Source organism: Aotus nancymaae, unplaced genomic scaffold, assembly GCF_030222135.1.
Source record: "Aotus nancymaae isolate 86718 unplaced genomic scaffold, 86718_ANA_hifiasm-v0.15.2.pri h1tg000064l_1, whole genome shotgun sequence".
NCBI lineage: Eukaryota > Metazoa > Chordata > Mammalia > Primates > Aotidae > Aotus > Aotus nancymaae.
In genome coordinates, this window is record NW_026988479.1 from 25,881,733 (window position 1) to 25,905,978 (window position 24,246).

At 37.2% G+C, this 24,246-nt stretch overlaps 1 protein-coding gene and 1 long non-coding RNA gene across 2 annotated transcripts; both read right to left on the minus strand.

Annotated features, from left to right (window-relative positions):
• Window positions 1-712: 712 nt before the first annotated feature.
• ZNF300 (zinc finger protein 300) lies at window positions 713-9,693 on the minus strand. Its single transcript, XM_064366531.1, has 4 exons — window positions 9,658-9,693; window positions 4,855-4,981; window positions 4,487-4,613; window positions 713-3,275 (listed from the first exon to the last, which is right to left on the minus strand). The coding sequence occupies exons 1-4, from the start codon at window positions 9,670-9,672 to the stop codon at window positions 1,730-1,732; spliced, it is 1,815 nt and encodes a 604-aa protein (XP_064222601.1). The 5' UTR covers window positions 9,673-9,693; the 3' UTR covers window positions 713-1,729.
• Window positions 9,694-9,830: 137 nt separating this feature from the next.
• On the minus strand, window positions 9,831-11,458 carry LOC135270651 (uncharacterized). Its single transcript, XR_010338791.1, has 3 exons — window positions 11,206-11,458; window positions 10,361-10,487; window positions 9,831-9,885 (listed from the first exon to the last, which is right to left on the minus strand). It is a non-coding gene; the product is annotated as an uncharacterized LOC135270651 (long non-coding RNA).
• Between the last annotated feature and the right edge of the window lie 12,788 nt (window positions 11,459-24,246).

Below are 24,246 nucleotides of genomic sequence, written 5' to 3' on the forward strand. Positions count from 1 at the left end.
TACTAACGGGGCGGGGGGACGCTTAGTTCCACATAATTGTAGCTTTAGTTCCATATCAATAGAGCTAAAAATCCACTAAAGTTTTATAGCCATGTGCTAGCTACCTAAATGCTACATAGTATTTTCATTTCTGTTATTCTACACACAATAAAATTAGCAATTATATTTTATGATTGGGCTTGCTCCTCTGGATTTCTCTTTCCCTACCCCAACAATATATAAATCACCTGGGATGTGGGGGAAAGACATCTTTAATATTGAGTTCCCACATCCCTGTCCAGTGAACAGCAGCTTTAATACTGAGTTCCCACATCCCTGTCCAGTGTGCCCTCTACTCTACTGTGGTTTGCAACCAGAGAAGTCCCATGTTTTCACAACAGACAGTTCAGCCAAGCAGGAAGGGGATCAAGTGGGTAGGAAATCAAGCAGGACATATGTGCAGATGCTGTGTTTATCACACAGGCATTCTCATCCTTGCCAAGTATGCTCTCCTGCTGGTCACCTCCAGCAAGGGTGCGCATCTAAAAATGCTTATGGGGGAATAGATGGAATGACAAAAAGCATAGTAGGAGATATTTTAGAGACCTCATGTTCTCAAGGCTATGCAGGCATGACTTCTCACCTCAAGAATTTTCCCCTGTAAATTTTCAGGGAAAACAGTTGGGGTTTCAAGGCAAAAATCACTAAGAAGTGAAGAGACATTAGGCAGGTCTTTATGTGCAATCACCACAGTTTATATAAGTATATGTAAATAAATGCAAGTATTAAAAAATGTAGCCTTAACATAGCAAAGATAAGGCCACCAGGATCAGAAGACTGTAAAATAAGCCACTTACAGGGATGGGCAATCAAAAGCAGAGTGTCCAGAGGGCAAAGCAAGTTCAGACGTGGCTTTTACACATTAGTCTTAGCATCTAATGCTTCGAGAGTAAAGATTTAAAAAGTACTAATATTAACTGAAAATGAGCACTGCATTGTATTTGTACTTACTGATAAAACATACTCAGAGAGGGGAAGTATGTTTGCCTAAAGTCACACAATCTGTGAATCACTGAGCCAGGATTAAACCCAAGACTATCTGGCCTCAGTGCCAGTATTTTTCAGCTACAAGTTCCCAGCTTGGGGGAGTAAAAGGGAGACCTGCTCAAAATACATAAATCTCAAGGTCCTTTCAGAGGTGCAGGTCAACTTATATGCTTGAGATGGGAAAATGCATACACATAAACTTTACTGAATATGATCAACCTATCTTTCCATTTTTTGTACAAGAACTTTATATGTAGCTTTAGGGATCATGCTCCAGTCCCTTCTTAAAATAGTTTCTAGGTTTTATTTTGTTGTTTACTCAAGCTTTCTTCCATGTCTTTTATAGAAAATTACTTTATGGCCATAATTATGTCAAACTAATATCAGCAGTTTCACAATGGCTGATTATCATTATGTAGTATAAGGAATATTCAACTTGACAATATTCTGTATGCTTAACTTGCTGTGTTGATCACTGAGTTCATAACTTTAAAAGCTTCACATGCCATGTTAAAAATGTTCTTCATTTATATAACTATTTTCCATCATCTTTGCTGGAAAAGTTAGGCACCACCATACTAACATAAATTCCCTTAAAAAATTTTGTCTATTGGGATGTTGTTGCCAAGATTATCAAATTAATTGGGTTTCTAGTAATTATTAAGGCTTGAGCTAATACTAAGGCTTTTCTGTGGCCAGTTCATTATGATTTTACCACTTTATGAATTCTCTGGTGTACAGTTAGTTGTGACTTCTGGATGAAGGCTTTCCCACATATAACACATTGATAGGGTCTTTCCCCAGTATGAATCCTTTGATGTAAAACAAGGTCAGACTTCTGAGAAAAGGCCTTTCCACATTCAGCACATATGTAAGGTTTCTCTCCTGTATGAATTCGCTGGTGTCCTGGAAGGTGGGACTTCTGAGAGAAGGCTTTCCCACATTCAGTACATATATAAGGTTTTTCTCCTGTGTGAATTCTCTGATGTCCAATGAGATGTGACTTCTGACAGAAGGCTTTGCCACATTCACTGCATTTATAGGGTTTCTCTCCAGTATGTGTTCTCTGATGTATGATGAGCTGTGACTTGCGGGAGAATGTCTTCCCACATTCAGTACATTCATAAGGTTTTTCCCCAGTATGAACTAACTGATGTGTAATGAGTTCCGTCTTCCTGCTGAAGGCTTCTTCACATTGAGCACATTTGTAGGGTTTCTCACCAGTGTGAATTCTTTTATGTATAATGAGGTGGGATTTCTCACAGAAGGCTTTCCCACATTCAGTACACTCATACGGCTTCTCTCCAGTATGAGCTCTATGATGTATAATCAGCTGTGACTTCTGGGAAAAGGCCTTTCCACACTCTCTACATTCATAAGGCTTTTCCCCAGTATGTATTCTCTGATGTATAATGAGGGGTGATTTCTGGGAGAAGGCTTTCCCACATTCACTACATTCATAGGGTTTTTCCCCAGTGTGAACTCTCTGATGTATAATAAGGGATGATTTCTGAGAGAAGGCTTTTCCACATTCAGAACAATCATAAGGTTTCTCCCCAGTATGAGTTCTCTGATGTACAACAAGATGAAACTTCTCACTGAAGGCTTTTCCACATGCACCACAATCATATGGTTTCCTTCCAGTATGAATTCTTTGATGTACAATGAGCTGTGACTTCTTAGCAAAGGCTTTCCCACATGTAACGCATACACAGGTTTTCTCTTTAGTTTCAACATTCTGATAGTGAATAAGGGATTGTGTATTGCTTAAAACATTTCCACGCTGATTATCTTCAAAAGGTATTACTTCATTGTGAATCTTCTCAAGATTAGAATTGGGCTCACTCTCACTAGATGATTTTCCAACTCCAAAACTTTGATCAGGTTTTTTTCTTGAATTGCTCTTATTACAACTCAGTATGTCAATATTTGGTTTTAAGTTCTTTTTAAAAGCATCATATTTATGGAATCTCTGTATTGATGTATCTGGTTCTATGCACTCTTGAAACATTTTTCCCAATGGATTATATTTATGCCCTGATGCCTCAGTCACTGTTTTGCTGTTAACAAATGTGACCTGCCTGAAGAGTTTGTCTTGATTCTCCAGAAACCTCTGCAGCTGGCCATCACCTTGATAGACTTTTAAAATGGAGCACAATGAACCATCCTTTGTGACTCCTTTCAGTATCTTATGTTGGGAAAAAACTGTCCCCAAAATACATGACTCAGAGTTGTGAAGGTTACTCTTCCTGTCTAAAAGAAGAAAAGATACAATTTAAGAGTCATCACAAGAGTCAATTAACAGACGGTGAGGAAGTGGAACAAACAGATGATCCAACATAGTAGATGAATTCACAATAAAGGGATGGAAACAGGCCATCTCAGAAGACAGTACAGCATATAGAGTTATCAGGTGAATAGATAGACAAGAATGTTTAACAGAAATATTCATGTAAAAACTAAACTTAGATGAAACAATGTCTGGGTTCTCATCACTCTAATTTTGGATTCTAGAATCTTTCACTTCTGCTTTCTGAATAAAAAAACCCTTTTTACTGTTTAATTTCATTTATATTATAAATGATGTGCTACATATTCTTTTTATCCTGCCATCACTCTAAAGAAGGTATCCTCTGTAAGCAAAATACTTTAACTCTTCATCAATCTATTTTCCTAATAACTAACATAAATAATAGAAAAATCTAATATCCCATTACAGATCCAGCATCAAACTGAGAATACAGACTTAAATTCTACTACTCCCAATAAACTACTTTCTATATGTCAAGTAAAGCTAGCAAAGGTCTCCCAGAAAAGCTGTATCTTTCTGACACTAAGGTTTTGTTCGTATACTCTCTCTCCAACACTGTTTGCTTGCCTTCACCCTCCTCCTTCAGTCTCATCAGCGTTTATGTCATTCAGAGCAGTTATAGTTGCAAGCTCTGAAAAATGTTTCTCAAATTCTCCCACATCTCTTTAGACTCCAATTTTCTCTAAACTTTTAAAACAGCAACTGTATTTGACATTTAATTTTGTACAGTCATTTATCTGGGAATCTTGTCTTCTAAAGTACAACTTATGTTCTTGAAAGGAATTTGCCTTTTATTGCCTTTAAACCCTTTCAGGAAAGATACTATATATATGGTGTCATACAGTTGATGTATGTATATATACATATGTATGTATGTATGTATATATACTATATGTATATATTTTTAATGATCCTGGCTCCTGCACGTGTATGACAGGATCAACCATATGACACTAATGATCCTGTCTCCTGTGTGTGTATGACAGGATCAACAAAAAATAGCACTCCTTTGACAGGCTTCACAATTACTTGTTGTGTGACTACTAAATTCTCAGCATAGAAGCAAAGAATAGGAGATTTCAATAAGGATAGAAACATAAGCCTCAGGCACCAATCAACTAAAAAAACACACATAAACTGATATTTCACTTCCCTTGTATCCCATCTGCCTGATATTCATCTGGATAGATCCAATTTGATATGTCTCTCTTTACAATCCATGGCTCTTCTCCTTGTTCCAACTTGGAGATGACATCTGGTTTGGAAACTGGATACCCTATTAAACAGAAATCACAGAGAATTGGGATTGACTGCACTAAAGGAAGAAGGGAAGGTACGGTTTCAGGTGGTCTACAGTGAAATCCAGTTAGCCCTCAACAAAGGCATAACAATCCATTTGCAAAGGTATGAAGGTCATAAAAGTCATGACATGTGTCAGAAACTACCTAATCACAGCAAGTGATAAGGAAAGGCACTTGATTGGACAACTCTGAGTTATTCAAGGAAGCCATCCTTACCCATTGAGACCAGGTGGCTGTAGTTCTCCAGCATCACGTCCCTGTACAGGGTCCTCTGAGTAGGGTCAAGTTGCTGCCACTCCTCCTGGGTGAAATCCACAGCCACATCCTTGAATGATACTAATCCCTGTAATAGTACATTCCTGCTCAATCTGAAGTCATCATTCTCATAATTTCTACTATAGTGTGCACAACTACACCCACACCTAGTTTTGTATCATATAGTTTTTGGGAAAAACAACATAAAATCCTGTTTGTAGCAAGCAGAGCCAGGCATATGAGGAGAAAAAAAAGAGGTAAACCATAAAATGCCTACCTAATACATATAGTAATTTCATAAATTTTAAAGGCAGCACCCAAATAACTGAGAGGAAGATGGTTTATTGGATGAATAGTAAACAGGAAAATAATAATGTTGAAGAAATATTATGGGTTGAGTTGTATATCCTGAATATTTATATGTTGAAGTCCTAACCCCCAGTACCTCAAAATGTGGTATGACTTGGAAACAAGGTCATTGCAGATATAACTAGCTACATGAGGTCTTTAGGGTGGAACTGAATCCAGTATGATCCACATCTTTTTCCAAAGGGGGAAATTTGAACATGGACAAAGACATGTATAGAGGGAAGATAATGTGAAGAGACAAAAGAAGATAGTTAAGAAGCCAAGGAGAGAAGAATGAAACAAATACATCCCTCACAGTCCTGAAGAAGGAACCAACCCTGCAGACACCTTGATTTTGGACATCTACCTCTAGAACTATGAGACTAAATTTCTATTGTTTAAGCCACCCAGTTTGTGGTACTTTGTTATAGCAGCCCTAGCAAACCAATACACTATATCATACCTGGGCAAAAAGGATAAATTCTGATGGAATAAAAATTTAAACTCTAAAAAATGCTAAAGACTATACAAGTAACAAAATAAGAAATGGGAGAATTAGTGATTATAGAGCAGAAAAGCCCTTTCTAAGTACATTTTTTTAAAAAAGAAAAGCTACATTTAGAGAACTATAGAATGTCAGAGCTCTAGAAGATCATTAATCTAATCTCTTTATTTCACAGGAAAATGAGTTTAGCTTCCCCAAATTTAATAGCTCTCTTGTATACATATAATAGCTAGTAACAGAATGAATATACCAATTACAGTAGCAACAAAAAACAAGAAATCCCAAACAATAAACTCAACAAAAAATGTACAGAAAATATTAATGAAGAAACCACAACAAATTAGTGACAAAACATCAAAAAAGAATTTGGGTAAGAGTAGAGTTATAAAATGTTTCTGGAGGGAAAATTGACTATTTTAATTATGTCACCATTATCCTCACAATAGTTGTTAAGTAATAGCAGAAACTAATAGTGATTTGTACTATTTTAAATAAATTGTTCAGACTTTTTTTCTAAATATTCCATTATTACCAAATATCACTTTCAGAATGAAACTGATTATTTCAAATGTCAACACTGCCTGCTTAAAAGCCTCCTTTGTTTTCTTCTTTGCTAACAGTCTCATCTCAGTCATCTCAAATCTCAAATTTTCTCTCATCCCACACCAATTCCATATGCACACCATTAAGCTGCCAAACATTCAGTTGTCCATGACAACCCTATTAATTTTCCTGTTGTACATATAAGACAACTGAGGATTACAGTGGTTAAATAAATACTTGCCAAATTACACACTAAATATATGATTGATGAACTCTCATATCTGCAAGATTTATTCTCACTCAATACTCTAGGTTCTTGACTACTGCAGTCCAAACAGCCTCCTTGATATGGTAAACATCATGATCTTTCATATTTTATCATTTCAATACCACCCTTAGTTGACCTTTCCATGAAGCACTCTGTAATTTTCCTAAAATCTTCAGCCTTCCTAAAATCACTCTGTCCTTTCTACTTTTACAAATGCTGCTTCCTGTCCTCAGCCTACTTCCCTCATGAGCCAAGGTTAAAAATCATTTAAGCCTATTACCTGCTTCCTTAGAAACCTGGTTGTTCCTCCTTCTCTGCTATAACAGTACCTGCTCCCATGTCTGCTACAGAACTTTTATGTATTAATGTTGGTTTCCACATCTTTTTACTCATTTTCTCTCTGCAGTCCTCCCAGAAGAAAACTAAACCTAAATCTGCCTGAGATATTCAACAGCTAGGCCAGTGCATATGACATATACTGGGTACTTAAGAAACATTTGTTAAAAAGAAATGAATAAAGATTATAAAGAAAAAGTAAATTAAAATTCATGTTTAGTTAAAAACCATTTTGTGTATTAGTCTACATTTTTTTTGATCTGAAAAGTAACATAAGAAAGATAGTGGAATATAGAGGAAATCCATTCTGAGGCATAAATTCATGGATGTTATCATTCTAACATTCTGATTTTGCTTTATTAATGATACTCAAATGCTTCCATATAAGTAGGTATAAATTTCTTAATTTTGAAAAAATATAGCACACAATCAGTGGAAAATTATACTTTTGTCACCTATGAAAAACTTTTACAGCTCGGTCCCTGGGGAAATGGAAGTGCTATGAAGAGATGGAAGCAATGAAAGGGAAGTAGGTGTTACAGACTGAAAAGGAGGCCATGTGTAATAATGACTTCACTTCTGGATGCTAGGGAACAAATACAAAGCCTTCTTCCTGAAGAAACAGCATTTAACCAACTAATTAGCCATAGCAGTTGGATTTATTGAGCTAATTAAAAAATCCATTCTCCTTCAAAGCAGTGCTATGTAACAGAAATATAAAGCTAACCAGAGAGGCAAGTTTAAATTTTCTAGGAACCACATTCAAAAAATTATTTTCAACAATATGTATTTATTCTAACATATTACTCAAGATACCATTTCAACATGTAATCAATCCTTAAAAACTACTAGGAAGTTTTTTTGAAATCTAGTATGTACTTAACACAACATATCTCAATTCAGAGTAGCCAATTTCAAGTGTTCAGTAATCAGATTTGGCTGATGGCTACTATATTAGACAGTATGGCTCTAAAGCAAAGCTACTGAAATCCAAAAACAAAAACAACAATGAAAAAATCTTTTTGCAACAGAACTCTAAACTCTACTGTAAAATATACATAAGGGCTCCTAATGTAAAAGCTGATTTCAAGATTTGACAATGATAATGATGATGATGATATAATTATAACAGCTGACACTTAAATACAGTGCAAACCATGCCCCAATAATAGTTTCAAGCATGGTTTTTACTCAATTCTCACAACAACCCTATAAGGATTATAATCTCTATCTATAAGGTGAGGAAACAATCCCAGGCAACCAGGCCACAAGGAAATACTATGCACCTGATAAAATAATAAAGGAGAATTCCATATAGACCTATTGGGCTAATTAAAAAATCCATATAGAATTCTCCTTTATTATTTTATATAGAATTCTATATAGAATTCCATATAGAATTCTCCTTTATTATTTTATCAGGTGCATAGTATTTCCTTGTGGCCTGGTTGCCTGGGATTGTTTCCTCACCTTATAGATATGGAAAGATCTCTCAATGTATACAAAAGACCTTTATATTGGACAGTAAGTTAAAAATCAGATTGCAGAACAAAATGTTTACTATAACATTTCTTTTTCCAAAGGAAAAGCGCAGAAAATAGGGGACATTCTCACACATTTGTACTTTTACATATAAACAGTTAATTACAGTTGTATTCACATCAAAAAAGGCTTGGAAAGTTAGAAGCAATGGTTGACATTGATTATCCTGGGAGAAGGGGAGTTTAAGTTAAAAGGTCTCTTTGTTTTAAATTTTTATCTTTTATATAATTTTAAATGTTTATACCATGCATATAGCAAATGCTGGCAGAAAGAAAAAATAATACAAACTTTTAAAAATCAGAACACAAAAGAAGGAACAGCCTTGAAATTGACAGTAATCCTACAAATTAGAAAGCACAGCAAAACATATGGAGCATCAGGGACCTTTGCCCTCCAAAGATTTGCCAGATAATTTAAGAACTGCTTTTTTGAGAGAAATATATAGTTTAAAAGAACATTCAAAATATGCCTATCTTACGTTAAAGAATTTACCTGTGGATAAAGCTGTATTATAAGAAGCATCTGTAATGAATTTATTCCTCAAAAGCAGAGGTCAACAAACTTTTTCAGTAAAGTTTATATTTTTGGCATTGCAGGCCATATGGTTTCTGTTGCAACTACTCAGCTCTGCCATTGTAGCAAGAAAACAGCCATAGACAACATATAAACAAACAGCTTGGCTGTGCTCCAATTAAACTTTGTTTATAAAAACAGTTGGAGAACAGAATTTGGGCCATGGATAATAATTTGCCAACCCCTACTCAAGAATAAAGTTCAAGGAGTTTGGCTAGACGTTATGGTATATCCCCTCTAAAAAAGATCATTTTAAGAGACCACTACAATAAACCTATTGTGGATTTGCCAAAGGAGTGTTGGTGAGGACACTGTGCTCTCCACCTCCTAGAGTAAAAGCCAAAAAGGATTTTTTTTTTAAGTCTTATATGGCAAGAAATATTTTCTTACCATGAGAAATTTATCTTTCTCTTTAGGGAAATGCAAATCGTGTAACTCATGATGTCTGCAAGAAAGATCAGAAAAATTAGTACATTGATTTATAAAAATGGTTTCCTGCCAGGTTTTTTACATATTACCTAGCAACTCTTTCTAGGTCTTGATCTTTATTGTTACCGCCTTTTCCTTAATCCAGATTTTAGCTATCTTTACTTTACATATTATTGTATGGAAAACCAAAGAAGAATTTTTTTTTAGAAAAGCAACTCACCTGGGACTTCATCATTTTTTGTTCTTCCAAAAGGCCAGATGACTGAAAAAGCAAAACTGGTGATCAGAATGTTTTTCATAGCCCAAATCCAGACTGCAGCTTTCACTTTCACCAGTCTAGCAATAACTAACATCAGAAGTCAGGTAGCTAATGGGCTATCCTGTGGGATAAGGAGAAGGATCAGCAGGCACCATGTGGAGGAGGGATCATTCTTTACTCCTCTTGTACCTATAATATCAACATAGAAGTTGGCCAAGGTTTTATCATTGGGTAGATATGAAGATATGTTTCCAGTTGATTTAGTAACAACTTATTGCTCCCCCAGGGAATCAGCAATTCTATTTATAGAAGATTTTCATGAGGCAATAATCATGGATAGCTATATAAAGATATAAGTGAAGATGGAGCTCCTTGGCAACAAGAATGGAAATGACTAGATGGGAAACTGAGGCATGCATTCCCTATTCCTAAAAAGAACCAGCAGCTGAATCCAACAATCTTCCAAAAACTCTCTTATATTTTCCCCCAACTCAGAAAACTCTTGCTATATCAATATGCATGAATTCAAAGGTTAATATTAAGATGTTTTCTGTTTAAATTTTTTTTTGCTGATTTTCAACAGCGCTATTGTCTGCATACAAAATGGAGATAGGTTTCAATCACTGAAAAAAGAGAATATACCACAATGCAGGAAGGTGTATACCTGGTAAACTTTTCTCAGCCCTGGGATAAGTCATGCAGACAGAGCTGAACTAGTTCAGAGGAAGTGGGGGCTCCCATGACAGAGAGAATATTTTATATGGGATATCCCAGGCTGTATCAAAACAGATCTAAAAGGAAACAAAAGAAACAGTCATACTTATCTCTGGACACCCAGCAGATGCTCAATAAATATTTCTTGGATAAAAGATAAAATGGTTTCGATAAACTTAGAAAGTGGAGACTGAAATCAAACTTTTCATTATGATTCTATCAGTTTTGATTTGTTTGATCTTTTTTAAAATGATCATTTCTGACGGGGGCACCATGCTTAGGGGCCAATGGTAGACTAAGAAAAGATGTGAAAAGGGGCTTGACCTTTAAGAACTCAACAGTTGCCTATGACCTGTGGAAATTTAATGTAGGTAAAGGCCTTCCCCAGTAAAATGTGGCTGATCCTCATGACACCCTGGTCCCATTACTGTCTCCATCTAAATCTCGGAATTCTCAGGCCTAGCAATTGTGTACCCTACTGAACTCCCCCATGTCCATCACATCACTGAACACATGGACGCCCCCATCATTTAGTCCATAGCCTTCCATCACTGATTCCTCAAAGCCCCCTGAATCACTGACTCCAGTTAAACCCACCAGTCAGTCCAGCTGCACGCCATTCCTGACCCCAAAGATACCCCCTCACCTCTCACTTCCCAGTTACTAATCACATCTTGGACTCCCACATAAAACCAACACTAATCCCACTTACCTCCCCAAACAGTAACTTGATAAACCTCCCACCACTGACCCTCACGGGCTCCTCTCCTCCCATTACCAATCCCACTGACTCACCTTTCACCGCACACATCCCCGTCTCTGACTCCCAGCTCGATTATCAGATCCCCAAACCCCCATCACCGCTGAATGGGAACCGCTGTCACATCCATATTGGCGAACTCTCCTGCTTCCTGTCCGCGAGCACAACGCCAGGCTCCCCAGGCAGGGCTGTTCCGTACAGGGCGGTTATGCCCATTTCGTATCTTCCCCGGCTTTGTTCAAAAGGCAACATGGCCGCTCCCAGATGCTGTTTCCGAGTGGGGCCGCCATCTTGAGAGCCTGGTCGTCTCCGTACAAGCGGAGGATTTGCCCGGTACTGAGCCCGAGAGTGGGCTGTACCACCGGGGCAGCAAAGGAAGGGGAAGACGACGGGAAGGAGGCCTACGACAGGAACAGTAAGGTGCACACTTTTGCAGACAAATTTTACAAGGGAGATTGAAGAGGAAGTTGGAGTGAGCCGCCCTCTACTGGAAGAATGTTTCTGACGAAAGGGGAGGAATTTGAAATGGTACCATGGACGTGTTTGTGAATGGTACAGCCCCATGCCGGGAGATTCGATTTGCTGCCAGGAGAAGCGTGGAATGGTGCGGTCCTCTCCTGGGAGATTTCACTGAGGGAGGAGAGAGGGCCAAAATCTGGGGGCGAGGAGGGCTGAACAATCATTGTGAACTGTAATTATGCCAATAACAACGGTAAGGAATTCTTATAAGGGAAATTGATATTGCAGTAATAAATTATAGAGGTCGACTGAAGGAAAAACGGAAATTAAGAGGCAGGGAAGAGGAGACTGAGGCACAAAGAAAGGGACAGTGAGAAGCAGAGAATCGAGAGAAAATGGGGGAAATGGGGACAAAGGACAAGCCTAGAAAGAAGGAGAAATGGGAGACTAAGAGAAAAAAATAGACATAGGAATAGAAGTGGGAAGTTGAGGGATAGAGCGCTATAGAGAGACTGAGACAGAAAAGAGACTTGAAAAGCAGAACCGACATAAGGGAAAGACTGAGGAGGTTAGATTTCACAGACAACAACCACCGTGATTTTTTAAAAAATGAACCAGCCGAAGAGAATACTAAAATTGTTATCTTAACCTTTAGGCCTTACATCAAGCTTTACAAAAAAAATGCATGTTTACAGACCAATGTTTCATTTGTATGAATGAATACAATTTTGAATAATAATTTTCACACAAATCAAGCTTTTTGATATATTATGAAATAGGCAGCAATCTTACATTTAGCAATTTTATTTCTCATGTCAAAACAAATGCAGACTTAGATAAGAAGACAATGTATTCAGAAAGACTGTCCGCATTAAGAATGCTCCAATTTCACATCTGCAAGCATCACAGTATCCAACAAAATAGCTTTCTTTTTTTAAATAGGGAAGAGTAAGAAGGATTAGCAGGAACTTTGTAGGGAGGAGGATATGAGGTAGGGGTGTGCAGGTGGCAAAACCAGGGCATTTCTACAGGAATTGTTTCTATTGTCATGGGATTCTGAGAATAAGCGGTTAAGGGGAGACGTTCTGCATCATAGTACATTAGTGCAGTGTTTCAACTCACAGCGAGCCAAAATGTAGGGGCCTGCGGGAAGGAGAGACAGTCGGACTAAAGTTTGGTTAAGACAAAGAGGGTAAGAAATGTTTGGCTGTGAGCACTTAACTTCACATCTCTATTTAGACTTCCACAGTTATATCAACATTTATTTCTTGCCTTGAGCTTAAGACAGTGTAGACACTGAATTAAGTGGTAAGGGTATATAGTAATGATTAATTCCGAATCTTCAGCCTCAAGGAGTGATGCCAGCTTAAGTTGTGGAGTCAGGAAAGGGCCAGATTCTGCTACTATTCCTATGCAGAGAGCCTTGTAGGAATTGTAAAAACTTTAGTTCTTCGTCTTAAGAATGATGGAAAGCTGTCCTTATATAATATACTGTTTAATTAAAAAAGAAAATGTTGGAGGAACAGGAAACCTCCCTCATAATGAAAGGAAGAAAATTAAAGCCATAGTAAGATGCCATTTGTTATCTATTTGCTTATAAAATACTATTCTAAGTTTGGTAATACCGTTAGGAAAGCCATGGGAAGTAGGAACTTTCATGTATTACTGGTGGAACAGCAAACTTGTATAACTGCTATTTAGAGGGGTTGGCAATATCTGGCAAAACTACATGTATTAGTTATCTATTGCTGTGTAACAAATTACACAAAACTTAGCAACTTGAAATTGTAAATATTTATTGTCTCATAGTTTCTGTGAGTTAAAAATGAGAACAGCTTGGCTTGCTGGTTCAGGTTTAGTCTCTCATGAAGTTGCAATCAAGCCATTGGCCAGGGCTGCAGTTATTTTAAGGCTCAACTGGAGGAGGATATGCTTCCAAACTCAATCAAATAGCTGTGGGCAAGCCTCAGAATATCAGTTTCCAGGCTTGCCTGCATGGCTGCTTACAGGCCTCAGTTCCTTACTATGTGGGCCCTTTGTTAGGCTACCTTACTGCTTTCATGATATGGCAGGTGTCTTCCTCTTTCTAAGGCTGCCTCATGATATGATAGCTGACTTCTGTACAGACCAAGTGAGTCAAGGGGGAGGGAACACACACAAAACAGTAGCCACAGGCTTTTTATAACCTAAATTGGAAGTGGCGTCTGATTGCTTTTTCTGTATTCTATTGGCTAGAAGTGAGGCACTCAGGCCAGCCCATAATCAAAGGAATGGGAATTGAGCTCTACCTCTTAAGGGGAGGATTATCAAAGAATATGTGGACATATATCTAAAACCACAGCACTATATAATTTTCACCCTATGATTCAGAAACCCCACTTGAAGAATATATTCCAGAGATATACCGGCAGAAAATAAAATAGCCAAAAGATTATTTATTGCAGGACTGTTTTTTGTTTTTTGTTTTTGAGACGGAGTTTCGCTCTTGTTACCCAGGCTGGAGTGCAATGGCGCGATCTCGACTCACCGCAACCTCCACCTCCTGGATTCAGGCAATTCTCCTGCCTCAGCCTCCTGAGTAGCTGGGATTACAGGGACGCGCCACCATGCCCAGCTAATTTTTTGTATTTTTAGTAGAGACGGGGTTTCACCATGTTGACCAGGATGGTCCCGATCTCTTGACCTCGTGATCCACCCACCTCAGCCTCCCAAAGTGCTGGGATTACAGGCTTGAGCCACCGCGCCCGGCCTGCAGGACTGTTTTTAATACCAAAAGACAGCACATAGCACAAACATTTAAAGCAGTACTATTCGGCTGTGGATGTGTATGTGAGAGGAGTTGGAGGAGAGAGAGAGGGAGGGAGAAATATATCTTTCTGGACTAACATGAAGTGAATTTCAGGATATAATATTATATATCCTGAAATTAATTATACTAAGGATATGTAAGAAACAAAGTGGAAAAATGAAAATAATTTGCTATTACCATCTTTAACATAAAAGTGAATGAATATATATATTTATTATATATATGTATGACATATATATAATAAGTTGCAATGAGAAACAAATGAAGTGACCTCTTTGCCCAGTCATTTTTATTTACACCAGTTATATCTTCTATATAGTCATCATAAACCCTGGATTAGCAAATACTGAACCATTGCTTCCAGGGGAAAAATAAAATTATATATATATAATATTATTTTGTAAAATTTTATGTAACTATAAAATATTATTTTATAAATAAAATCCCAGTTGGGACTTTATGTATATATATACACACACATATAGATATATATTATAGCTATATAATATATAAATACTATATTTATATAAATATATATAAATAATATATAATATATAAATAATATATAATAATATATAAATATAAATATAAATATATAATATATAATAAATAATATATAATAATATATAAATATAAATATATATAATAATATATAAATAATATATACTTTATCCATATAAAGTATACACACACACACACACACACACACACACACACATATATATATAAAATCTTAAAAACAACTCATCCCGGGTAGATTTTATTTTATTTTACAAAAGAGAAAATGAGGTTTAGAAGTGTTAATTAACTTGACTAATGTCACTCTATTAACAGTTGTAGCTTCTTGCACATTACTGTGCTGCCCCTTCTGTCTCCATCCTCTGGTCTTCTCTGTATGAGAGCTGAAACAAGAAGCCAGAGTATTACCTTGTTCTAACTCAACTGGGAATGTGCACATGAGGTGACTCACACTTTTGCTGCTCTGTGTGTGTCTGCAAATAATTGCAAAAGTGCTGTGAGTATTGATTTTGGGGTTATAAATGGATTTTAGCAAGTAGGTGAATTTGCAGATGCAGAATTTGTGAATAATGACAATCGACTAAGTATATACTTACCTTAAAAATTTTTAATGAATAATGGAAAAATAAATCATCAAATGGAACATTATCTATAAAGGGTGTTATTACCTGTTAATATGTATTAAGTCACCCAAAAATGTAGTGGCATAAAAATGCGTTGTCTCACAGTTTCTGTGGGTCAGGAATATGACAGATTATCTACGTTTTCTCTTTTAAGATCTCTCACAAATCTATAATCAAGTTATCATCCAAGGATAGGGTTTCATCTGAAGGCTCCTTTGGAGAAAGATCCACTTCCAAGCCCAGTCACATGATTTTTGGCAGGATTCAGTGCCTCAGAAATTATTGAACTGAGGGTATTCACTTCCTTGATAGCTGCTAGCCAGAAGACACTCACAATACCTTGCCATGCAGAATTCTCCAACATGGAAACTTGCTGATTTAAGGAGGCAAGAGAAAGAGTCTGTAAGGAAGATGGTAGTCACAATCTTTTATAATCTAATCACAAAATGATATTCCCTCAATGTTGCCATATTCTATTGGTTAGAAGCTACTTCCTTATATGGAAGTGATTACACAAGGTCATGAACACCAGGAGGTTGGGATCATTGGCGGTCATCTTAGACACTTCCTAACACACAGAAGAAGGAAATAAGACAGAAGGGACAGAAATAGTACCCACTGTCCTTTGAATGTACCATGTTCTATTTATTTTACTTTAGAACCACAAAAAAATTACATAATTGTAAAACAAATTTTGGTACCCACTGTCCTTTGAATGTAATGTATTCTGTTTATTTTGCTTTAGAACCACAACAAATTTATATAATTATGAAATAAAATTAAATTTTAGAAAATAATTCCAAACTTCTGCTTCTGGCCAGGATGAAATAACAGAGAATGAATGCAGACTTGTATTGGTCCGTTTTCACACTGCTGACAAAGATATACCCAAGACTTGGTAATTTATTAAAAAAAAAAAAAGGTTTAATTGACTCACAGTTCTATGTGGCTGGGGAGGCCTCACAATCATGGTGGAAGGTGAAAAGTACGTTTTACATAGTGGCAGACAAGAGAGAAGTGAGAGCCAAGTGAAAGAGGTTTCCCCTTATAAAAATCATCAGATCTCAGGTGACTTATTCACTACCACAAGAACAGTATGGGGGAAACTGCCCCCATGATTCAATTATCTCCCACTGGGTCCTTACCACAACACATGGGAATTATGGGAGCTACAATTCAAGATGAGATTTGGGTGGAGACACAGCCAGGCCATATCAGCACTTATAACTGAAATGATTTTAGAAGCAGACAGCTATATGAAACAATGGTTTTAAGACATTAGGCATCATGCAGTAAAGGAGATGGTAATCCTCGAGAGATGAGAAACAAATGAACTTTGCCCAGTTTACTTCCTTGAGACAATTTCCAAGACAAACACAGGAAGAGGAGCCCAGGCAGAGATCAGCAGACTCCCAGAGTTAAGCAGAAATAACTAAGAGTCTGTGGAGACCAGGGCAAAGGACAAAAAGTTGAAAGCTGCTCAGAGGGAGAACTCCAGATATTTGCAGAGTATTCAGCGGAGTATTGGTTAGTGCATATATGTAAAGAAACTACCAGAACCTGGGAAATAATGAAAGAATAAAAGGAAACAATTGGAGTTTATATTTAAAGCCAAGATTCATGTCCATTCCTGCCAGCCAGAGTGGAAAACTTTACAATCCATGAGGTATTGGGAAGAGTGTGCAGAATGATGTTGCCTCAGTAGTGGGGAGTTATTAGTTCTAGATTAAAATCTTGCTCTGGTGCCACCTAATAAATCATACCTGAAGGGATCAAAGCATTCCCAAGTAACCTAACAAAACTGCAGAACAGTGGTTCAAAAATATGTATTGGAACACAAAAGTATCTAGCATTCAACAAGTAAAATTTGCTGTGTCTGGCATCAAATCAAGAATTATCAGGCTTGTGTAGACTTAATGTTTTTCCCTTAGATCAGGAACAAGGCAAGTGTATTCACTCTCATCACACATTCAACATAGTACCAGAAATTCTACCCAATAAAATAACACAAGAAAACAAAATTAGAAGTATAAGCATACAGATCAGAAGGAGAAGAAATAAAAGTGTCTATGTATGTGCATGATATGAATGATTTGCTATGTAGAAATCCAAAGGATTTCATAAGAAATGCCTGGAACTGGAGTGATGTCAAAAAATATGGCAGAATAGGACACTCCTGACTCTCCCTCCTCACCAGATGCCCAAATAGACACCTACACGTGGATCAGTTACCTTCAAGAGACAGCCAGAACTAGTTGAAAGAACCCTGTATACTGAACAATTAAGAAAATATCCACATCAAAGTCAGTAGAAAAAGCAGAGAAGCAGATGGGGAGGGAGGGTAAAAAAAAAAAAAAGCAAAGAAAAAGCAAAAGCAGAGAAAAACTCATGCACAAACTCTACCCTGAGCAAAGCACCTTAGGATTCCCATCTCCTAGGTTCTTCCTGAGGAAGGGTTCTTACCACACATATAGTACCCAAGCTTTTATGATCCCTGCCGGTGGGTTTGGCTCTTAAATTACCTTGCATGGAGAGCAGCAGGGATTTGGCACTGGATAATTTCTTTGAAGGACAAAGATCACAAAGTGGTTTTGAATCATGCAAACACTCTCAGCAGCTATAGCTCATGGGTTCAGTCCAGCTTCTGGCTTCTTTCTGGAAGGAGTTTGCACACTTTCCAAGCACCACCCTGAGGTCTGGTTTCTAAATAGCCTGCATATGGGAGTTGATGGGGCAAATAAAGATTAAACCTCCAGCCTCAATGGGAAGGACAGCACTCCTGTGCCTTCCACCTCAGCTTACAACAGCAATAAATCCAGGTCTGCAGGCTCTCCCTGAAAGGAGGTTGTGAGATTCTGCAAGCTTGAACAAGAGAGTGGGTAATCCCCCACATTGTCTCTACTGGCATGCTACAGCAAAAAAATCCATGTCTGAAGACTCTCCCTAGAAGGAATTTCTGCATGCATCAAGTGCCCCAAATGCAGTCTGAATGTGAGTGCAAGCATCTGTAACAGAACATTTTAGCTTAAATCAAAATGAGTGAAACTGTGGCTCTGTTTCTCCCTGAGGAAAGTAACTGTAACACGTATCTGACGCCCCAGTTATGCAAGCTGCATTTTGAGAAACTGGTTTTATTTCACCTTTCTCAGGGCACTAGCATGACTTGGACAACTCTAATATTCTGGCAGCCACTAAGAACAAAGTCAGTGAGTTGGATACACTCAAAGAGTTGAGAGGCACTTAATCTCTGGCTGGGCTGATTGGTGAGGACCATCTCCTGCATGAGTCCAGTATAACAAGACTGGGAGAGGTGGTAGTTGTATCTAATATACAGAAACCAACATGGAGAATCAAAAAATGAAGAAACAAGAAAATTTGTTCCAAATAAAATAACAGTATAAATCTCCAGAAGCTGACCCTAATGAAATGAAGATATGTGATTTATCTGACAGGAAACCAATAAAACAGTCATAAACATGCTCATTGAGATCAAGACAGCAATGCATGAACAAATTTAGAAATTTAACAGATAAATTATCTTAAAGGTATAAAACAGAAATTATAGAGCTGAGGAACACAGTAACTGAACTGAAAAATTCAATAGAAATGTTCAGTAACCCACTATATCAAGTAGAAGAAATGATTTATGAACTAGAAACAGGTCACTGGAAATAATCTAATCTAAAAAGAAAGAACGAATGAATAAAAAAAGTCAAGATAGGCCGGGCGCGGTGGCTCAAGCCTGTAATCCCAGCACTTTGGGAGGCCGAGGCGGGTGGATCACGAGGTCGAGAGATCGAGACCATCCTGGTCAACATTGTGAAACCCCGTCTCTATTAATACAAAAAAATTAGCTGGGCACGGTGGCGTGTGCCTGTAATCCCAGCTACTCAGGAGGCTGAGGCAGGAGAATTGCCTGAACCCAGGAGGCGGAGGTTGCGGTGAGCCGAGATCGCGCCATTGCACTCCAGCCTGGGTAACAAGAGCGAGACTCAGTCTCAAAAAAAAAAAAAAAAAAAAAAAAAAAGTCAAGATAGTTTAATGAACTTTTGGAAAACCAGCAAGTAGAAAAATATATACACTATCAAGTACCTGATGGAGGAGAGACAGAAAGAGGCAGAAAACACTAAAAGAAATAAAGGAAGAAAAATTTCAAAGCCTGGAAAAGGAAAGATAAATCCGTAACTAAGAAGATCAGATGGGACAGACCACCAGATAAGATGAATCCACTCACGCCTGTAATCCCAGCACTTTGGGAGGCCGAGGTGGGCGGATCACGAGGGCAAGAGGTCGAGACCATCTGGCCATGGTGAAACTCCGTCTCTACTAAAAATACAAAAATTAGCCAGGTGTGGTGGTGCACGCCTGTGGTCCCAGCTACTCGAGAGGCTGAGGCAGAAGAATCACTTGAACCCAGGAGGTGGAGGTTGCAGTGAGCCGAGACTGCGCCACTGCATTCCAGCCTGGCAACAGAGCAAGACTCCATCACAAAAAAAAAAAAAAAAAGATGAATCCAAAGAGTTCCATGCCAAGACACATTATGTCAAATTCTCAAAAGCTAAAATCAGAGAAATTTGATAGCAGCAAGGAAAAGGTGACTTGTTACATACAAGGAACTGCAATAAGACTACTAGAATATTTTTCAGCAGAAACTCCAAATGAGAAAAGAGCAGGATGATATATTCAAAATGCCAAAAAAAAAAAAAAAACCCCAAAATACTATACCCAGTAATCCTGTCATTCAAAAACAAAAGAGAGAGAAAAACTTTCTCTGACAAAGCTGAGATTTTACAGATATCTAAGGGAAAATACAAGAATATATTAAACAACTAAGTGCTAATACATTAGAAAACTAAGATGAACAAATTTATGTAAAGACACTACCAAAATTCACTAAATAAGACATAGATAAACTGAAGACCCATGTATCAGTTTCAAAAAACTGATTTGTAGTTTTGTAGTTAAACATGTTCCCACAGAGAAAACTCAGGCCAACACAAATTCACTGGTAAATGATACCAAACACGTAAGGAAAAAATAAATACAAAGTCTTCATGAATTCTTTCAGAAAATTAAAGAGGAGGAAATATTTCTCAAGTCATTCTATGAGGCCAGCATTACCTATACCTAAAGCTGATAAAGACATTTGAAGAGAGAACTATAGAGCATTATGCTTCATGAACAAAGACACAAAAATTTTAAATAAAATTTTAACAAATCAAATTTAGCCATATATAAAAATAAAAAGACATCATAATCAAGTGGGGTTTATAGCAGCAATGCAACAATCCTTTAACATTAGAAAATTCTTCAGTGTATTTCACTATATTCACAAACTATAAAATAAAATCTTTGTTATTATCTCACTAGATTATAGGAAAAGCATCTGACAAAATCCAACAATTCTTCCTGATTAGGGAATAAAAATAAAAGGAAACTTCTTAAACTTAATAAAGGTAATTTTTAAAAACCTATGAGAAACATTATATATAATATTAAAAGACTGAGAGCTTTTCATCTAAAATTGGGAGCAAGGTGAGGAAGTCCACTCCATGACTTCTTCTACATTGTACTGTAAGTTCTAGTCAGTGCAATAGGCAAAAAAAAAAAAAAAAAGAAAAAAAAAAAAAGTATGAGTTTGGATTGGAAAGAAAATAGTAAAACCATCTTTATTTGCAAATAACATGATCTGTGTAGAAAATCTGATGTATTCTACAAAAGATACTGGAACTAATCAGTGAGTTTAGCAAGGCTGAAGTAGACTAAATCAATAAAAATATCAGATGTGTTTCCACATACTATCAATAAACAAAAAGAAATTAAAGTCTTTAAAATGTGCATAATAGAATTTTTAAACATATGAAATACTTCAGTGCAAATACATCAGATGTTAAACATCTGTACACTGAAAACTACAAAACATTGCTGATAGAAATGGAAGGAGAATTGTGACATGTTCATGTATAAGAATATTCATTATTGTTACAGTGTCAGTCTCCTCAAATTGATTTGTAGGTTCAATGCATCCGTTCAAAATTGCACAGCTTTTGAGTAGAAATTGACAAACTGATTTAAAAAATTTATATAGAAATGAAAATGATTTAGAATGACCAAAATAACATGACCAAAAGAAAACATTTGAGGCCTAACACTATTTGATCACAAGACATTCACACATCTATGGTAATCAAGACTGTGGTATTATTGTAAAAATGGACATATGAATCAATAAAGCAGAATAGATAGTTCAGAAATAGATCCAACTGATAAAATGACAACAAATTTTCAACAAAAGCAGCGTGACTACGATGGTAAATTTTATGTTATGTGTTTTTTGCCACAATTAATTTTTAAGTGTCTGCTGAAACATATCATTAGATAAAAGTACAAAGCACCTCTCCTCCTCTCCCACGTGCCCTCCCGCCCTCTCTCCCGCTGCGCGCTCCAGCTGGCTCCGGACCCTACGTCTCAGCTGCCAGAGTGAGCTGGAGGGGCCCCTCGCAGGGCGCAGAGGCCGAGGGGAGGCCAGCGAGGCCCCCGGTACCCTTACACCATTCTTTGGCAAAAGCCGTTCAGCAGTGGTGACCTCTTACAGTCCAACACTCTGCAAATTATCTCTGGACTCTCAGCAGACACCCAGCCAGAGGCAAGCGCTACTAAGCCAACTGGAACTGTGCCTTTTCTCTTGCAAGTTTTTTTTTTTTCTTACAGAGTAAAAAGAAAAAAAAAAAAGATGAAGTTGGGCAAAGTGGAGTTTTGCCATTTTCTGCAGCTAATAGTTCTTTTCCTATGTTTTTCAGGATGAGTCAAGCGGAACTCTCAAGGTCCAGTTCAAAGCCCTATTTCCAATCAGGGAGGTCTCGGACCAAACGCAGCTGGGTGTGGAATCAGTTTTTTGTGCTGGAGGAATACGTGGGTTCAGACCCCTCTATGTAGGAAAAGTAGGGTATGTTACCTTTCCGAGTTGTAGATGATTACTGTCCATGTCTGTGGTTGGATGAAAAACTGCAATTTTGTTTTGCTATGGGGATGGTAAACGCAAGACATCATTTCTATGAAAGAGTTTATGAAGGTTTTTGGCAACAGCCACTGCGAAGTTGTAATCAGTGTATTATATTCAGTATAGTGAAGCCGTATCTTAGGGAATGATGCTTCATTTCTAAAAACAGATGAGGATTCCACAGAGATCTAGTTTACTGTGGTCATAACACATTGATAAAACTCTCATTACCAAAATAGAGCAAGCCTATCATTAAAAAATGAAGAGTAGCAGGTTCTTACAGCCAGTTGGTTTCAGCTGCTGCTTTTGGGGTTTTATGAAAATGACGTCCATACTAACGTTAATACTTAGGTATCCTTCCCTGATACTTGCAGTGGAAGAACTACAAAGTGAAACTATTGAGCCTAATGTTTCTAAATTATGAACAATTCAATCCACTTTTCTTAGCAAAGTTGTTTTGATAGATCTCTCTCTCTCTCTCTCTCTCTCTCTCTCTCTCTCTCTCTGTGTGTGTGTGTGTGTGTGTGTGTCTATGTGCTTTTCACAGATGTATATTCAACCTAGGCTAGTTAGGTGGTAACACTCTTAGTCATCCTAACACAATCTAACTATTCGGGTAATTTGGAAAATATAAGTGATGACTTCAATACATTTTATACTTTAACTTGGTCACATAATGGATAAGTACAGTATCTGTCAAGTTGACAACAGTTTTATTTTCTTGCTCTACCACTTTCTACTAGTTGTATAACTTGGGGGCAAGTTGCCTAATATCATTAAGTTTTAGTTATCTAATCTCTAAAATAGAAAAATGATATCTACTTAAATTCTGTTACTGAATAAATCTGATTAAAATATTTATGACATAAAAAAGTTCAAAGCATGACAAAATAAATTTTAAGTTTGCACATACACTTACTATTTGATAAATCTCAGTGAGCCAAACTTCTGCTTATGAAACATCCATTTTTATTATTTTGTTATTGTTATTATTATTATTGTTTTCTGAGATGGAGTCTCGCTCTGTCACCTAGGCTGGAAGGCAATCTTGGCTCACTGCAACTTCCACCTCCTGGGTTCAAGTGATTCTCCCACCTCGGCTTCCCAAGTGGCTGGGACTACGAGCATGTCTCACCATACCCAGCTAATTTTTGTATTTTTAGTAGAGACGTGGTTTCACTATGTTGGCCAGGCTGGTCTCGAATTTGGCCTCAAGTAATCTGCTTGCCTCAGCCTTGCAAAGTGCTGGGACTACAGGTTTGAGCCACTGTACCTGGCCTAATAAGTGTACTTATTAAGGTATAAGACTAGAATACAGGCCAATAAAAATATGAAATATATTTCTATATATTGCAACAAATAATTGAAAACTAAAATTATCTTTAAAACTTTACAATATGATCAGTGAAAGAGGAATAAAATTAACATGTACAAAAATTTACAATAAAAGCTATTATATTCATTACTGATTTATTAAGCATTAAAATTAAAAAATTAAATGGAAATATATATCAATTTCTTTTATGAGATAAGGTCCTGATCTGTTGCCTAGGTTGGAGTGCAGTGGCAAGATCATAGCTCACTGCAGCCTTGAACTCCTGGGCTGAAGCAATTCTCCCACCCCAGCTTTCCAACTAGCTGGTTCTATAGCCACATGCCCTCCTGT